This window comes from Triturus cristatus, chromosome 8, assembly GCF_964204655.1.
Source record: "Triturus cristatus chromosome 8, aTriCri1.1, whole genome shotgun sequence".
In the NCBI taxonomy this organism is placed as follows: Eukaryota; Metazoa; Chordata; class Amphibia; order Caudata; family Salamandridae; genus Triturus; species Triturus cristatus.
In genome coordinates, this window is record NC_140591.1 from 27,791,928 (window position 1) to 27,810,940 (window position 19,013).

General features: G+C 50.5%; 1 protein-coding gene across 3 annotated transcripts in view; it reads left to right on the forward strand.

Annotated features, from left to right (window-relative positions):
• LOC146799877 (uncharacterized) overlaps positions 1-19,013 on the forward strand; it is a 217,651-nt gene that overhangs the window by 67,457 nt on the left and 131,181 nt on the right. For all 3 annotated transcript variants that reach the window (XM_085620792.1, XM_085620793.1, XM_085620794.1), the window contains one exon: positions 17,210-17,320. In XM_085620792.1, coding sequence (XP_085476918.1) covers positions 17,210-17,320 — 111 coding nt within the window. The remainder of the gene's footprint in view (positions 1-17,209; positions 17,321-19,013) is intronic.

The following is a 19,013-nucleotide window of genomic DNA, read 5'->3' on the forward strand; positions in this document are numbered from 1 at the left end:
TTTTCTTAGAATAAAGGTAGGAGCGCGTCCCCTTCCCAAATTGGATAATCAGATAATCGGATAACTCCGAATCACGAACCACTTTCCACGAAAGGAACTCTTGACTATTTCTGAAGACTCTCCCTTGTGGCTAAGGAGTAGCCACCCTGCACCAGCAGGCACCACCTAAGCGCTTGCGGTTTGCTGTAAGTCTCTCCTACGGATCCAGACTGCCCAGCTCGATGAGACCCGAGTTCCCTGCCATCTCTGACCTTTTACCTACCTCATCAGCCCAGCTGAGAGTCGTAGGTGTGACGAGACCTGCGGGACCGGCCATCTTCAGAACCTGCACGACGCTTATCTAGCACGCCCACCGAGGGACCCTCGAGTGAGTGCACCTAGGGTTTGAGAAGCCCTAAACCCTGAGCAGCTCCAGCTTCGAAGCCTGTCTCCCCAGCATCCACGAGATCTGCGTGGGGGCCCTTCCGCTCCTTGCTGTTCACCGCGTTGTCCGACCACTTGCCGACCGGCTTGTGGCCCTCTTCACGACGCACCACGTTTGTTCATCACTAGTCTGGTTGCTCCAGACTGGCCCTTGCTCCCCTTCAACAGAGGAGTACCCCGGACCCTCCGGGTCCACTCCCGACGCCATCTTGACTCCCCCGCTTGGGTTGCCACTGCCAAGATCCGCTGCCCCTTCCTGGGCCCAGCATCATCGACAGCAGACACCTTCGTGGGACAGCTCGCCCTCCATCCTGGTCGCCGCCGCGCCTCCTGGTCCGAGGAACAGCCGAGTCCGACGTCACCCACTCACCTGGTCGAGGTGACTTCAGCCGGTACCCTCCTGGTACCCACACGATCGCTGGCTAGCGGTTGAGAACTGAGTCCCCTCTGCTTTCAGGTTTCCTTCATCACCGATCCAGGCTTGGATCGCTCTAAACATCGTCACTGGTCGCCTGCCAGCAACTTCTTCTTTCAGGCTCCTGAGACTACACGAGGACTCCCGACATCTTGCCGAACTTCACGCAGCCGCAGCCTCCGGGCTAGGTAACTCGAGCATCTCGGTGCTCCAGCGCAGGTTCGCTCTACAAGTGTCCAGTTCCTTTTTCGTTTAGTCCCACTGATCGGAACACTCCGGAATCAGTACCTCCAGACTCTAACCATCCGCATTTCACTGTTAGTGTAGATGGTTTCTCGTGCCCCTCGGGCATTTGTGTAAATTGTGCAACTGAAGTATTTTCCTAAGGGTTTTGTAGTGTGCTTAGCTCCCTGACTCATAAAGAGCCAGGGTAGTCTTGTTATAAATAAATATCCTTTTATTTTCATAACAACTTGTGTGGTGTCCTTTCACTTGGTGTTCAAGGGGTATATGTGATGGTTAACAGCTGGCTTAACACGCCCTCTAGAGTTTAGCCTAAGACTGCTCGTATCCACGCTACTAGGATAGCTGGTCTAAAAGGTTGACTTACAACCAATCATCAATAAGGGTCGTTTGGAATGATACACAGTGATCACTAGAATAGTGAGCACTACATATCAGGCCAACTTCTCACATTGGTGAGCAGCGGTTGGGATTTGAGCTTGCTGTTGTTTTACCACACACGTATCCTAAGAATATCGCAGTGAAAGATCACATAAGTACCCAGGTACATATAACTTAACTTAGAATACTCCGAGTTCTACTGAACCGGCTGTTGTAGTGTAACAGGGCTTAGCACACCCTGACTACAACTCTTAGCAAGGGATCAGTAGGTAAACCCATAGTGTAGGTAGGTGCAACACTTACACCTCACTAGAAAAGCATGTCGATCCACGGAGAGTCTTCGCAGACTCCCTTAGTGGTCAGTGACCCTCCACAGGTCGTGTCACGATATGCAACTCTTAGCTTCAAGGAGATGCGACAACTGTGTGCCTCCAGGAAGCTAAACCAGGGTTCTAACCCTACCATCGCAATACTGATAGGTCTCTTAGAGGCGTACGATGCTAGGAGGTCCTCTAACACAGGTCCCCCCAGTGCAGATGGGAACATGCCGCCCTTAGAGGGAACCCTCGGTGACCCGGACCTCGACCCCCACACAGAGGAGGAGGACGAGGACGAGTTATCGGGAGACGAGGCAGACAAAGGTCCAGTGGTAGTCGGCAGGCTTACAAGGACCAACTTAAGCAGGCATGAGAATGGAACTGGGGGAGCCCCGGGCCCACGCTCAAGCAGGCTTAACCTTGGGAACGGACGAGCTAGGTCTCTCTCCAGAGGCTCTGGCAGATCGGTTCATACACATGTCTCTCAGGCATCTTCTCAGAGAGGAATGACTTCCCCTCAGAGGAGGGAGCATGAAGCGAAGATGCGGGAGGTCAATCTGAGGATCGAGCGGGAAGAACTTGCCCTCGCCAAAGAAAGACTTGCCTTGGCCCGAGAGCAGAAATTAAGTGGGTTAGATCCCACTGGTGGCAGCATTCTCAATAGAGAGAAAGACAGGGGTATAGACACTAGACACCTGAGTAAAATAGTGCCCCCCTTTAAACAAGGAGACGACATCCACAAGTGGATAACTGCCTTGGAGAGGGCCTGCACTGTCCAGTGCGTCCCCCCAAGTCAGTGGGCAGCTATACTGTGGCTTTCCTTTGAAGGTAAAGGAAGGGACAAGCTCCTCACTACAAGAGCTGAGGATGCTAACAACTACCAAGTCCTGAAGAACACACTGATTGATGGGTTCGGCTTAACCACGGAACAGTACCGGGTGCTGTTCCGGGACACCCAGAAAATTCAGTCTCAGGATTGGGCTGACTTTGTCGATTGTGCCACTAAGGCTTTGGAAGGCTGGTTGCTGGGTAGCAAGGTTACTGATTACACAGGATTGTACAATCTTATCATGCGAGAACAGATTTTAAACAACTGTCAGAACCAATTGTTGCATCAGCACCTTGTCGACTCGGATCTGACCTCTCCCCAAGAATTGGGAAAGAAGGCAGACAGATGGGTCAGAACAAGGGTCAAGCAGAACCAGAATCAGAACCAGGGTGGTCAGAAGAAAGCAGACCAAAAGGGTAACAAGAACGAACAAAATGACCAGAAGTCTTCGACAGGTCCCCAACAAACCAAAGAGGGTGGGGGTCAGGCTTCACAGAAGAAGAAGACTCAAGAAGGCCAGTCAAAAAGGTGGTGCCAATACTGTAAAAGTAAGACTCACTGGTTTAGTGAGTGCACCAAGAAAGGAGGGCAAACTCCTGCCACTGCAGCCCCTAAGGCACCTGCACCCCCTAGTACAGTCAGCAGTGGTAGTGCGCCTCCCAAGGCATTAGTTGGGTTAACCTTGGGAACCGAGGGGAGTGACGACTTAGTCGGCACGCTCACTCAGGCCGTCCTTGTCTGTACAGGGGATATGGACATGTCCCCTGACGCCAGTCCCAATACTTTGGGCAAATACAGACAGACACCTTTGATAAATGGAAGAGTGGCTCAGGCCTACAGGGACACGTGTGCCAGTGTCACCATGGTGACGCCTAACTTCGTGGACCCTGGACAGATCATGCTAGGTAACAGTTACCTAGTGACCAATGCCAGCAACGTCACTACCAATCACAGTATGGCAGTTGTTGATTTCTCCTGGGGAGGGGTAAGTGGCCCGAAAAAGGTTGTGGTTAGTTCAGACCTCCCCGTAGAATGTCTGTTGGGCAATGATTTGGAAACGTCACAATGGTCAGAAGTGGAGCAGAGGACTCACATGGAGATGTTAGGCTTGCCAGCACATGTCCTTGCTGTGACCAGGTCACAGGCCAAAAGATGCCCCACTGAACAGGTGCTGGATCCTGGAAGAACGGACCAGACACCTTCCAAGAAAAGGAGCAGTAAGGGTAAGGCTTCGCCTTCCCCCTTGCCCCAGGTCGTGGATCAAGTCTCCGAGGAGGCTGACCTTAAAGAACTGAGGGAAACTGAGCCGCAAGAGCTTGAACCTGGTCAGGTTGAGTTTCTGGGCTCAGGGGGACCCTCCAGGGAAGACCTGGGGAAGGCACAGTTAGACTGCCCCTCACTTGAACCCCTCAGACAGCAGGCCGCTGCTGAGGCTGCAGGGAACGCCACAGGTACCCACAAAGTGTACTGGGACGATGGACTCCTGTACTCCGAGGCAAGAGACCCCAAACCTGGTGCGACCAGGAGGCTGGTCATCCCCTTGTCTCTGAGAGGTTTCCTTCTCACCTTGGCCCACGAGATTCCCCTTGCAGGTCACTTAGGCCAGAATAAGACTTGGGACAGAATTGTTCCACACTTTCACTGGCCCCACATGTCCGAAGATACGAAGGAGTTTTGCCGCTCCTGTGTCACTTGCCAAGCCAGTGGTAAGTCAGGTGGCACGACAAAGGCCCCCCTCATACCACTACCAGTGGTGGGGGTACCCTTTGAACGAGTGGGGATCGACATTGTCGGACCAATGGAACCCCAGACAGCATCAGGGCACAAGTTTATACTGGTGGTGGTGGACCACGCCACCAGGTATCCTGAAGCTATTCCCCTTAGGACCACTACAGCACCTGTGGTGGCACGGGCCCTACTTGGAGTGTTCTCCAGAGTGGGCTTCCCTAAGGAGGTCGTCTCAGACAGAGGTGCAAACTTCATGTCGGGATATCTGACTGCTATGTGGAAGGAATGTGGTGTCAACTACAAGTTCACCACCCCCTATCACCCACAATGCAATGGGCTGGTTGAGAGATTCAACCGGACCCTAAAAGGGATGATTCACGGACTACCTGAAAAGCTTCGGCGGAGATGGGATGTCCTGATACCCTGCCTCTTGTTCGCCTACAGAGAGGTCCCGCAGAAGGGGGTTGGCTACAGCCCTTTTGAGCTTCTGTTCGGACATCCTGTAAGGGGACCCCTTTGTTTGGTAAAGGAAGGATGGGAGAGACCTCTCAGAAAGCCGGCATCAAACATTGTGGACTATGTGCTCGGTCTCCGCTCGCGGATGGCGGAGTACATGGAAAAGGCGTCTAAAAACCTGGAGGCGAGCCAAGAATTACAGAAAGCTTGGCACGACCAAAAGGCTGTTCTGACTGTGTACCAGCCTGGACAGAAGGTGTGGGTGCTGGAGCCAGTGGCCCCAGCAGCACTCAAAGACAAATGGTCTGGGCCCCCCACGATCATTGAGCAGAAGGGAGAGGTCACCTACTTGGTAGACCTGGGAACTCCCCGGAGCCCCCACAGGGTGCTCCATGTAAACAGGCTCAAGGCATATGTCGACAGGGAGGGCATGGGCTTGCTCATGGCCACAGATGAGGGACAGGAGGAGGAGAGTGACCCTCTCCCAGACCTGCTCTCTCAGAACCCTGACGATGGATCAGTAGATGGTGTTGTCTTTTGTGGCAGCCTCTCTGGACATCAACAAGAGGATTGTAAACAGGTTCTTCAATCCTTTCGACATATGTTCTCTCTGACACCCAGTCAGACCAAGTGGTGTACCCATGAGGTCGACACTGGGGACAGTCTGCCCGTAAAGAGTAAAATCTATCGGCAGCCTGATCATGTCAGAGACTGCATCAAGACAGAGGTGCAGAAAATGTTGGAGCTGGGAGTCATTGAACCCTCGGACAGCCCCTGGGCTAGTCCCGTAGTGCTCGTGCCGAAACCTCACACCCAGGGCGGTAAGAAAGAGATGAGGTTTTGCGTGGACGACAGAGGTCTCAATGCGGTCACTAAGACTGACGCCCACCCGATACCAAGAGCAGACGAACTTATCGACCGGTTGGCCTCGGCCAATTACTTAAGTACGTTTGACCTGACAGCTGGGTATTGGCAAATCAGGTTAGCTGAGGAGGCCAAGCCCAAAACAGCATTTTCTACCCCGGGTGGGCATTATCAGTTCGTGGTAATGCCCTTTGGTTTGAAAAATGCACCTGCCACCTTCCAAAGGCTGGTGAATCGAGTTCTCACTGGGTTGGACGACTTCTGTGCGGCGTATCTGGACGATATCGCTGTCTTTAGCTCCACCTGGGAGGATCACCTGGTCCACCTGAGGAAAGTGTTAGAGGCCCTGCAGAAGGCAGGCCTCACTATCAAGGCCACCAAGTGCCAGATAGGGCAGACACAGGTTGTATACCTGGGCCACCTTGTAGGTGGAGGCCAGGTTCAACCCTTGGAGAGCAAAATACAGGCCATCCAGGACTGGGCTCCTCCAACCACCCAGACTCAGGTTCGAGCTTTCTTGGGCCTGACTGGTTATTACCGGAAATTTGTCAGAAATTATGGGTCCATTGTGACCCCGCTAAATGACCTGACAAGTAAAAAGATGCCAAAAAAAGTTCAGTGGACAACAAGCTGTCAGAAGGCATTCGATGACCTAAAGCAGGCCATGTGCACAGCACCTATCCTAAAGAGTCCAGACTACTCCAAACCATTCATTGTCCAAACAGACGCTTCGGAGCTGGGTGTGGGAGCTGTTCTATCGCAACTGAATTTTGATGGTCATGACCAGCCCATAGCTTTTATTAGCAGGAGGCTGACCCCCAGAGAGAAGAATTGGTCAGCTATTGAGAGGGAGGCCTTTGCTGTGGTTTGGGCCCTGAAGAAGTTGAGGCCATACTTGTTTGGCACTCACTTCAAGATTCAGACCGACCATAAGCCCCTCTTGTGGCTAAATCAAATGAAGGGTGAAAACCCCAAACTACTTAGGTGGTCCATTTCCCTACAGGGGATGGACTTCACAGTGGAGCATAGACCTGGCACTGATCATGGCAATGCAGATGGGCTCTCCAGGTATTTCCACTTAGAGCAAGAAGACTCACCTGGTCAAGGTTAGCTTATTGTCCCAAAGTTTGGGGGGGGGTCATGTAGGAGAGTAGGGTCTGCAATCCTATGATCACCCAGATTTTTTGCTTTTGCTTCATTGGTTTACGACTTTCTCCGGCTGTGGGCCTGCCAATCAGACCCACAGCCTAGCTGTTCTCTCTCGAAATTAACACACATGTACGTTAGGTGCATCCACTAATTGGAACTGGGCCGCCTTGTCAGTCCCTGTCTCAGCCTACCACAGGTACCCAGGGCATCGGTGTACCCAGGGCCTACCAGGGGCTGAAGCATGTATTATGCCACCCCTGGAATGGCCGCCCAAATCTGACACAACTGGCTGCACGACAGCTGGGGCCACGTGGTGTAATCACCCGTTGCTGTAGGTGTAGTATTCCTACACCTAAACCCTAAAATGGACACATGGATTCCTATCAGTCACTCCTATAGCAGGCCTTATCAATCCTGAAGGCAGAGTGCAGGGAATCATGTGGGACGGTGCTCTGGCGCGAGCTGAGCCCGTCGACGGCTTGCGGAACCAAGTCCTAATAGCCGTTCCATGGTGACGCGGGCCAACTACTTTTAATGCCTTATAATCCTTGCGGTTATTTGCTAACTTTGGCCTCGCATCACCTACACATGTCGAGTAAGGTGTCATACGAATGGGAATGCGAACCCCTCGCCAGTCCTGGTGACGGGGTTGGCATTCCCCCCTTTTAGAGGGACACGACATGGAAGTAACCTTGAACCCCGGTTAAAGTTGACTCAAGCCTCAGCATCACAAAATGGATGCTGCCACCAGACACAAGTCTGACCTCCCGCTGCTGGGGGACCTTCCAGCAAGGGGAGCTTGGACAAAGGGTTTCCTGTCGAGGGCGGTGTTAGCACCGTCCCAGACAGGGTTTGTGTATCCCAGGTAGGCAGGGCTGAAAGGAAGGTGATTGCCAGTGGCACCCCGGTGCTCACTGTGCATAGCCCGGCTCAAACCAGTTTCGGGGGCACACCAGCCCCTGAGCTGGCGCGAAGCCGGACAAAGGATAGGGGTGTAACCACCCCCCTCCTGGCTCCACCCATAGGTAGAACCTAGTCACGGGCCAGCCCCTTTTCTTAGAATAAAGGTAGGAGCGCGTCCCCTTCCCAAATTGGATAATCAGATAATCGGATAACTCCGAATCACGAACCACTTTCCACGAAAGGAACTCTTGACTATTTCTGAAGACTCTCCCTTGTGGCTAAGGAGTAGCCACCCTGCACCAGCAGGCACCACCTAAGCGCTTGCGGTTTGCTGTAAGTCTCTCCTACGGATCCAGACTGCCCAGCTCGATGAGACCCGAGTTCCCTGCCATCTCTGACCTTTTACCTACCTCATCAGCCCAGCTGAGAGTCGTAGGTGTGACGAGACCTGCGGGACCGGCCATCTTCAGAACCTGCACGACGCTTATCTAGCACGCCCACCGAGGGACCCTCGAGTGAGTGCACCTAGGGTTTGAGAAGCCCTAAACCCTGAGCAGCTCCAGCTTCGAAGCCTGTCTCCCCAGCATCCACGAGATCTGCGTGGGGGCCCTTCCGCTCCTTGCTGTTCACCGCGTTGTCCGACCACTTGCCGACCGGCTTGTGGCCCTCTTCACGACGCACCACGTTTGTTCATCACTAGTCTGGTTGCTCCAGACTGGCCCTTGCTCCCCTTCAACAGAGGAGTACCCCGGACCCTCCGGGTCCACTCCCGACGCCATCTTGACTCCCCCGCTTGGGTTGCCACTGCCAAGATCCGCTGCCCCTTCCTGGGCCCAGCATCATCGACAGCAGACACCTTCGTGGGACAGCTCGCCCTCCATCCTGGTCGCCGCCGCGCCTCCTGGTCCGAGGAACAGCCGAGTCCGACGTCACCCACTCACCTGGTCGAGGTGACTTCAGCCGGTACCCTCCTGGTACCCACACGATCGCTGGCTAGCGGTTGAGAACTGAGTCCCCTCTGCTTTCAGGTTTCCTTCATCACCGATCCAGGCTTGGATCGCTCTAAACATCGTCACTGGTCGCCTGCCAGCAACTTCTTCTTTCAGGCTCCTGAGACTACACGAGGACTCCCGACATCTTGCCGAACTTCACGCAGCCGCAGCCTCCGGGCTAGGTAACTCGAGCATCTCGGTGCTCCAGCGCAGGTTCGCTCTACAAGTGTCCAGTTCCTTTTTCGTTTAGTCCCACTGATCGGAACACTCCGGAATCAGTACCTCCAGACTCTAACCATCCGCATTTCACTGTTAGTGTAGATGGTTTCTCGTGCCCCTCGGGCATTTGTGTAAATTGTGCAACTGAAGTATTTTCCTAAGGGTTTTGTAGTGTGCTTAGCTCCCTGACTCATAAAGAGCCAGGGTAGTCTTGTTATAAATAAATATCCTTTTATTTTCATAACAACTTGTGTGGTGTCCTTTCACTTGGTGTTCAAGGGGTATATGTGATGGTTAACAGCTGGCTTAACACGCCCTCTAGAGTTTAGCCTAAGACTGCTCGTATCCACGCTACTAGGATAGCTGGTCTAAAAGGTTGACTTACAACCAATCATCAATAAGGGTCGTTTGGAATGATACACAGTGATCACTAGAATAGTGAGCACTACATATCAGGCCAACTTCTCACACACCTAAAGTACATAGTATCAATTTAGAGAGAGAACAGCAGGGCTGTGGGTCTGGTTAGCAGGCCCACAGCCACATCTAAGTCGAAAACCAGTAAAGCAAAAGCAAAAAGTGGGGGTGAACATAGAAAGCAGACCCTACTCTCCTACACCCATCACCGCCACAGCCAACCTCCACGAAGGAATGAAGGCAGTCGCCGACTGGATGAAGATCAGCCGCCTGAAGCTGAACTCGGACAAGACGAAGGTCTTCATCCTCGGCTCCAACCCTTCAGCCTGGGACGACTCCTGGTGGCCGACGGCACAGGGGACAGCCCCGACACCCACAGACCACGCACGCAACCTAGGAATCATCCTCGACTCAACGCTCTCAATGACCAAGCAAGTCAACGCCGTCTCCTCCTCCTGCTTCAACACCCTCCGCAAACTCCGCAAGATCTACAAATGGATCCCAACAAATACAAGAAAGACAGTCACCCAGGCCCTCGTCAGCAGCAGACTCGACTACGGAAACGCCCTCTACGCGGGAGCCCCGACCAAGCTCATCAAACGACTACAACGCATCCAAAACGCCTCGGCACGACTGATCCTCGACGTACCACCCAACAGCCACATCACCCCCACCTGAGAAACCTGCACTGGCTCCCCGTCAACAAAAGGATATCCTTCAAGCTCCTCATCCACGCACACAAGGCACTCCACAAGACCGGCCCTGCCTACCTCGACAGTCGTCTCTCCTTTTACATCCCCAACCACCAGCTACGCTCCGCCGACCTCTCACTAGCCACTGTCCCGCGCATCCGAAGAACTACCACCGGCGGGAGATCCTTCTCCCACGTCGCCGCCAAAGCATGGAACACCCTCCCACTGAGCCTACGACAGACCCAAGACCTGCTGACCTTCAGGAGGCTGTTCGATCAGTAGCGCCCCCCCAGCCGCTCCCCAGCGCCTTGAGACCCTCGCGGGTATGTAGTGCGCTCTACAAATGACTTACTGATTGATTGGTGTACTCGGCTGATAAACAGCAAAAAAATATTTCTCCTGATACTCTCACCCGGGTCCACTATTTCCACGTTAAGGAGAAAATCATACAAGCTGCCAGGCAAGACGAATAGATAATGTTCTGAGGGGATAACATTCCCTTTCCCAGGATGTCTCCGTCAAATGCTTTCCCGGAGGAGGGAATTCAAAGTGATCACTCACCATCTGCAAAAGCATAACATTCAATACCGCTTGGGCTTTCCCTTCTGTCTGCACTTCACCTTAAAGAAAGAAGGATCGCAGTCCACAGGAACTAGGAGGTTAGAGAGACACTGAGCATGCCGCCCCCTGGACGCAGCCTGCCCTGGTAGAATAGAGGCCTTGCTCCGAGGGGCTGGCGTTTTCAATCCACACGCTACACCCGAAAGAAATCGCACAAGCAGTAGCGTCAAGGCAGACAGGCCACCAGAAACTGAAGAGGACACTCTGCCATGAGCGGGGACTCTGGCCCAGGCTAGGTTACCCATGAGAATGTTCGATTACATACCCTCCTCGCTGGATGTTACCTCAATTTCTACAAGATTAATTAAGGGGTGGGGGAGTCTCTACAGGAGCCTGCCCCTGATTCAAATTTTCTGGATAGTATCTTGTATCTTTACTTGTTTTGGACAATGATTTCCCGGACCCGGGTCTCCATAATAGTTGTTGTTTTTCATGTCATATACTGTCTTCAATTATTGTTCTGTCCGCCATACCCTTGTTGACACACACATTAGGCGTTGTTGGTGGTGACTAAAATGTTGCATATTTCCTTGTTCCTATCTTGCACGCAGGCAGCAATAGCCCACTTTATTCACCATGGCCACTCTACACATAGTATCATTTAATGTCCAGTGTTTAAACTCCCTTATTAAGCGGCATGCGTTGTTGCATTGACTCGGGCAAAAGGAGGTGAGTGTGGCGTTATTCCAATAGACCCATCACTCCAAGTAGACACCAACGGCCTCCATTGGTAATGGTGTCCAACACAATTCCACTCTTTATATGCCTGCAAGTCTCGAGGTGTGGCAGTCCTCCTCAGTAGGGACCTATCTTTTAAGCTAGACGGCACATACAGGAACTGGGAGGAACGACCAGTGAGAATCCGAGGCACTCTAAGTACTACTCAGATGACTATTCTCTCTATTTATGGCATATTTAAAGCATGGAAGAGTTTTACATCTATCTGTTTCTGGGAATTTCCTACTTCGCAATTGGTGATATTATCCTGGGGGGAGCGACCTTAACACCCCATTAGACCTGAAGGTGGATTACTCCCACCCTAGATCTGGCAATCCTTGTCCCTGCGGCCTGGTTCAGGGATTACTGGACCTCATGTTGGTGGACGTTTGGCGCCATCATCATCCAGAGACCAGGGCTATACTTTCTATTTCAGTGTTCACAAAACCTATTCATGCCTAGGGTACCTCCTGGTGTCGCAATCTCTGATGCCTAGGGTAACGGATTAAAAAATGTATGCCAAAGTCCTATCCGATCATGCCCCGGTGTGTCTGATGGTAGGGCCCGCCAACCCACAGAGACTATTCCTGATGCCATTGGTAGTGAACGAGGTGGCGCTTGCACGACTGCACCAAAGACACAGTAGAAAACTACTTTACAGCAAATTATACTGGCAAATTGTCTCCTAGCACCCTTTGGGATGCGGCTATGGCGGTTTTCCAAGGGGAGCTCATCGCTTGCACAGTAGTGTTCGAGCGTGTGGCAAAACTTCGCTAAGGCGCTGCACAAGAAGGGAGGTTTCCACAGGGCTCTGCGGGAGCTCCGCAGGCTTTGAGGGGAAGTTGAAGAGGTACTGATTGAAGAAGCAGCCTAGAAGTTACTGAATGTCAACCTAACTTACTATGAGCGAGGTGACAAAGCTGACATGCTCCTGGCCCATAAGCTGCGGGTGCTAGCGGCACATAATCATATCCGAGAGATTAGGCATGAGGAGGGCCAACTGCACCAAGAGATGGCAGAGATTAATTAGGAGCTCCAGCCCGAGATGGACGGGGAGCTTCAGGATGAATATCTTATCAATGTCATGACCCAGGACATACCAGCTGAATTGAGCGTGCTCGAGGAGGACATCACACCGGAGGAGGCCCGGTCACCTATTAACAGCCTTCCATCCCAAAAGGCCCCAGTTCCCAATGGGTTCCCGGCTACCTTTTACAAGACACATGCTTCTCTACTGATATAACCCCTTGCATAAGTTTTCAGCTCCTTTCTGGTGCCTGAGGTGGTGACAGATACCATGCTAGGCTACACTTGACCCTTCTTTTGAAGCCTAACAAGCTCCCAGCACTCTGCTCATCTTACAATTGCTCTGTTGAATTGTGATGTCAACATTTTTATGACGATTTTGTGTTGCGGCTCCTGCCTATTTGGCCCGACCTGATCTCTACTCAGCAATCTGGCTTCATTCACCATATTCAAGAAAATTATAACATGAGGCTAGCGGTGGCACTCCTGGAGACGTCTGAGCATCGCAGACGACCAGTGGCCCTTCTCTCCCTGGATGCTGAGAAGGCTTTTGTTAAAGGGTACTGTGTATACCTGGGTAAGGGTCTTAGACAAGACAAGACACGACTGGGACCAAAAGTGAAGGCTTTTATCCTCGCCAACTAGAAAACAAATCTGCCAAGCTTTAAATTAATGGTGCACTCACGTCCGACATTCCTTTGACCAGGGGTATGAGGCAAGGTTGCCTACTGTCCCCCCGTCTTCGGCTTGGCCTTGGAACCATCTGTAGTCTAAGATTTAAAATAGCCCTTCAGTCCACAGTGTTGTGGTGGAGGGTAGGGAGCAGGAACGGTCCCTCTTTGCCGATGACATACTGTGTTTCGTAACTGAGCCTGCCACAACCATTCCAGCATTACTGGAGAAGGTAATCGCTTTGACCTGGTATCAGGCTTTAAAATCTATTACTCCCAAGTCCCAGGGCCTGGGGGTGGCAGACCTTCAGAATATCCTTGGTGATCCTGTTCGAGAGGGGTTTTACATGGGCAAAGTCTTTTATCCAAAACCTGGTGATTTACCTTCTGGCGGAATGAGCGCTCTTTACGACAGTAATATCCTTCCATTGCTCCGCTCCTTCATCACTGGCAGAACCCAAAGAATCAGACTGCCGCTTTTCCTCTCCGAACCCACGGAAATCAACTGCAGAGTACCCCAAGGATAGTCGCTCAGGCCCACGCTCTTCAACATCTACATGACCCCCCTTGCCGCCATCGTGAGACACCACAGACTCAGCATAGTATTCTACGCCGAAAACACCCAGCTCATCCTCTCCCTTACCAAAGACCCCATCACCACCAGACTCAACTTCCAGGAAGGAATGAAGGACGTTGCATTGTGGGTGGGTGAGCAGCAGCTGCCTGAAGCTCAACTCGGAGAAGACAGAGGTCCTCGTACTCAGACCCTCCCCCTCTGCATGGGACAACACTTGGTGGACCACCGCCCTCGCAGGCCTCCCACCCCCATGGACCAGAATCTCCTTCCACGTACCCAAGAAGAACTTGCGATCCACCGACCTCGCCCTCTCCAAACCCCGAGAGCAACCATAGAGCAAGAACAGGTGGAAGAACCTTCTACATTGTGGCCAAGGCATGGAATGAGCTGCCGACCGACATCAGACGCTCATCCACTCTGTTCATCTTCCGGAAGACCCTCAAGACTTGGCCCTTCGACTGACCGGAGCTGCTCCCCCCCTCCCCCAGCACCTTGAGACCCTCGCCGGTGAGTAACGCGCTTAAAGCTCCCTGATTGATTGATTGACAACCTTGTTCAAGAATCTCTACTGCGGGGGCAAGCTAGAAATTTCTTGTCTGGGTCGACTAAATAGCCTCAAAATGAATTTCATGCCCGGCTTTTATACATCTTGCAAACCCTCCCTCTTCTAATCCCAAAACCAACCCAATCTCTCATGTGTAGCAAAATGCTTCATTTTGTGTGGGAGGGCAAATCTCCAAGGCTGGCAAAATCTTACTTACCCCGACCCTTGACTGGAGGGGGGGTGGTCTGGTTTTCCCAGACACTGCAAAGTACATTCTGGTGGCCTAGATATGTATTTTCCTTGACTAGAACAATGATCCTGAAGGCAAACCTTGGATTTTGGGGCAACATTCTTTCTCGCCAGTCCCCCCTCGGAGAACTTCTGTGGCTTTCAACCTCAGCCACGGCAGGCTGCCCCCCCCTTCCCCCACAACTGACTGCCAAGTAGCTGACTCGCTGCCAAATTGTATGTTAAAGCATGCACCCCCAGCCTACCCATTTTGCTTGCCCACCCCGACCAGTTACCCTAACTTCCCCCAGGCAGATTGGGCCCTGGTCCCTTTTGTTGGGACCAGGGCAGATCACCTGCCTTGAAAGACTTCTATAACGACAGGGACCTGAGGACGGGGGAGGAACTCACTGTGAAATTTGCATTAACCCCATAGGACACCTGTATAGTTAACGCAGGTGCTACACTGGGCGTGGAGGAATCCTGCTTGGACAGCATCACAGACGAGGAAACACCAATAAAAACCCTATATACCAATAATATTAGACGTAAGGGCATATCCTGGCTGTATTGGTAAATTTAGGATCTCACCCCCTCCAAGAAACATGACTATGTGGCGTAGTCGGAGTGGTAACTTGCCATACACATCACTGAGAAAACCTGGGGGGCTATATAGCAAAGGGCTTCCAAACCCTCCATTAACCTACGCTATAAAGAAAATGTATGCAAAATACTGACACGCTGTCGCCTTCACAAGATGGTTGGGGGTTCCGAGCTGTGCTGGAAGGGTTGGGGGGCATAGGGTACTTTCTTGTATACTTTGTGGTCATCCCCAAAAATTCAAATGTATTGGAACGAAGTCCTCATTCACTAACGTCTTCTCGCTCCCAGAGCCACTATTGGTTCTCTTGGGAGACCTTCGGCTGTACTCCACGGCGACCCCTTTGGGCAGCATGCCTGAGAGTTGCCCAGATGTGGAGACAGCTGAACGTCCCTTCGCTTAATATGTCGTGGGGGAAGTTGTGGTCGATTTATGCAATGGAAAAACTCACAGCAATTGACTGCGATGGGGTTGAAAGGTTTGACACTACCTGGCATTCCTTCACTAAATTTATGAAGAGACAAGGCTCCGGAGGGTTACCTATGAGAATGTCAAAGATGGCGAGCTTCTGAGGTGTGTGAGATGCCTTACTTGGCGACAGGGGGCCTGTCACCCCAGGATAAATAGCCTAGAGGTTACTAGATCACAGTATTGTTGTTTTTGTGTGTTTATTTGGCAATAAAAGGTAGAGTGGTGTCCTTGGACATTAAATTTGAAACTGTCTATATGTGCGTAACACTGATGTTGAAGTATCTATGGCTGTCAGTAAATAACCGCTGTGCACTTAATGCCATAGTGTGTGTCTTTCATTTCTCAAAATTCAAAATAAAGTTGAAAAAACAAAATAAAAGTTAAACATGTAGACTATGCGTGCATTCAAAACTAAATTGCATATTCTCTTCTATCTAATTGTGAATATTTGTGGCAATGCAGCGGTTTACATGTAAACGTTTAATGATCACAATTATAATTGTTTAACTATATTTGTGAAATCAATTAGTTAATAAATACATAACCCGCTTTACAATTGAATGTGTATTAAACAGAGAACTTACTTCAGTGAGCCATCCACTGTTGACCTGTTAGCATTTATACATCAACCTTTTCGCGTTGATATCAGTAATTACAGCTGAAGTTAAAGTCAGTTATTTATGATACATCATGCAAGGTTTGAGATTATTTTAATCTGCTCCTGATGGCACGATGACTGTACAAAACAAATTAAATATACTAAAAAATAGAAGCTTGAAAAGGACATTTTAGGTTTCTTTTTAACTTTGGAAACTCACATACATGCTTTCCCCAAAGTAGCTAAAAAGAACAATATATTTCAGCAGAAAATGGATACTTTGTAGTTTCTTAATAAAAGCCACTGACTGAGCAAATACAATGTGTTTGTGTTTTTCTTTTTTCTTAAGAGTGGTTTGGTGTTACCCATTATTTACCTAAAGTCAAGGCATAAGAGAGCCTCCCTCTACCCATTGGCGGCATTCTCACCTCCATTATGTGATGCAAGTGTATATATGCTGAGCAGGTCCCAGTTCAGTTATGAGCGCCACAGATAGTCCCTTCCTGTGCCGTTCACCGAGACAGAAGGTGCTACACAAACCGTTTGAGGCCACATTGCAAGTGTATGTGATTCTGCGACAGCAGACCTTAATTATTGTTATTGACTTTTTGTGGTGGATCATGAGATGATCCCACGACTCTGTTCTCAAATAAGGTGACACGTCATCCCCTCAAGCGGTAGGGCAGATGGGTGTACCTGCTGTAAAATTAGTAAAGTAAAGGCATGCTGTCTGCTCATTCTCACTCTTGACTTGTGCACTGGTGTCCAAGCGCTCCACATTTCAGAACCCGCCTTTTGGTTCCTTCTGCCCCAACCTGCATGTCATATATCTTCTACAGTGAAAACTGCACAGAGCCTTTAAAGAGAGGAAATGCAGCAGGCAAGACACCTCTGTATGCTTTCTGCAGTGGATACTGCATAGAACCTTTCAAAAGAGGAAACGCAACATGCAAGACATTGCAGAATAGAATTGTCACTAAGATTGCACAGCGTCTTCTATTCAGAATAAAGATGTTATGTTTCATAATATCAATATTTCTTAACTTTCAAAGCAGTTCTTACATCAACATAATCTCATATTCCACTGATATCTGATTTTAAATTACATATATTTTTTTATTTTTTAGCTGCAACAATGTCCGCATTGGATGTATTCTCCATCAGCGCACAGAAAACTCATTTTCCGTGTAATCCTCTGAACACAGACCAGAGGGAGCGCCCTGATCCCCTTGGCACAGGTCAGAGGAACTGGTGTAAAAGCTGAGTTTTTCAGGTTCACTGTCAAAACTGAATTTCAAGATAACGCAAGAGTAGAAAATTAAATGTATATGAAACATGAATGAAACTGGATTTATACAGCACTTGGCTACTCAAAAAGATTGTCCTGTCCCTATTCACAGTGAACTAACATAACCGATAACTGTTTAATACTGTCCAATGATGTCTATATTTTTTTTAATAATGTTATGTTATTTCCATTTATACTGCGCTAGGATACTGCAAGAGTGTCCCGGGGCAAACCGTGAGAGGTGGTACATGGCCAGCTTAGTTAAAGAGGAATGTTTTCAGGTTTTTTTTTTTTTTTTTTTTAAAAAGGGCGGGGTCCTGAATCCTACGTAGGGCAAACGGTAGCGCATTCCGGGCCAGAGCGGCTTTCACACTAAGTGAGCTGCCCCCATCCTCTGTAATCCAAACCGGGGAACCTTAGACGCGAGATGGTGCATGGAGCGGAGTATTCTTGGTGGAACGTAAAAGGAAAAGCGATTTTGGAGATAGATTGGACCTAAAGCATGAAGAGCGCGGTGAGCTATTACAAGGGATTTGAATTTCACCCGCTCGGCCACAGGCTCTCAGATGTTGTCTCACGCTGCTTCTTGCAGGAATGTCGAAAAGAAGCCTGGCTTCCACGTTCTGAACCACCTGTAACCTGTTCAGCAGATAGCCTGGAATGCCAACATAGAGCGTGTTGGCATAATCCAACCGAGATAGAATAAGGGCCCGGGTGACCGTTTCCCTTGCCGCCCTAGGAAGAAGGGGAAGAAATTTCCTAAGAGTTTTTAGAAGCCCAAAGCACGTCCTGGCCAGCTTCTTAATCTGAGTCAAGAAGGAGAGGTTCTCCTCTAACCAAATCCCCAGGTTTTTAATGGGTTGGCCTGTAGAAGCTAGTAAAGCTGAGCCGGACGGCCAGAGTGTTTCTCTAAAGTGGGAGGGAAACTTCCAGAAGAGAAGGATTTCGGATTTCTCTTCATTGCACTTAAGTAGCGCTTAGGGCAACCAATGGAAGACTGTAGTCCGGCAGTTTTGGGCAGCGTCAATGGAGTCGTCATTTGTTTTCCAAGTGAGCAAGTAGCTGCGTGTCATCAACGTAAGCGATGATTTTTGCACACAGGTCCTCTGCCAATTGAACTAGTGGAGTGACATAAATATTAAAAAGGAGAGGGCTCAGGGAAGATCCCTGTGTGACCCCTGTAGCCACTCTATGGGGTGAGGCTGGAGGAAGCCAGACCTGTATCGTTCGGTCCTCAGGAAACTATTTAATCCAGCCTCAAGCTGTGCCAGAAATGCCTATCTCAGCCAATCGGGTCAACAGCAGTGAGTGGGAAACCGTGTCCAATGCCGCTGAGAGGTTAAGCAAAATCAAGGCTGCCCTCCCACCGGCATCCAAACATTCACGGATAGCCTCCGAGACTTCAACCAAGGCCAGCTCGATGCCGTGATTGGCCCTGAATCCTGATTGGGCTGGATGGAGCAGGCCAGCGCACTCTATAAACTGTCAACTGTCTGGTCACTACTTTTTCGCACACCTTGACCATACTAGGCAAGAGGGAAATAGGGCAATACCTCCCTGGGCACATCGGTTCCAGAGAGGGCTTTTTCAAAAGAGGCAGGATCTTTGCCTGCTTCCAGGTCAACAGGACCCACGCCTCCTGA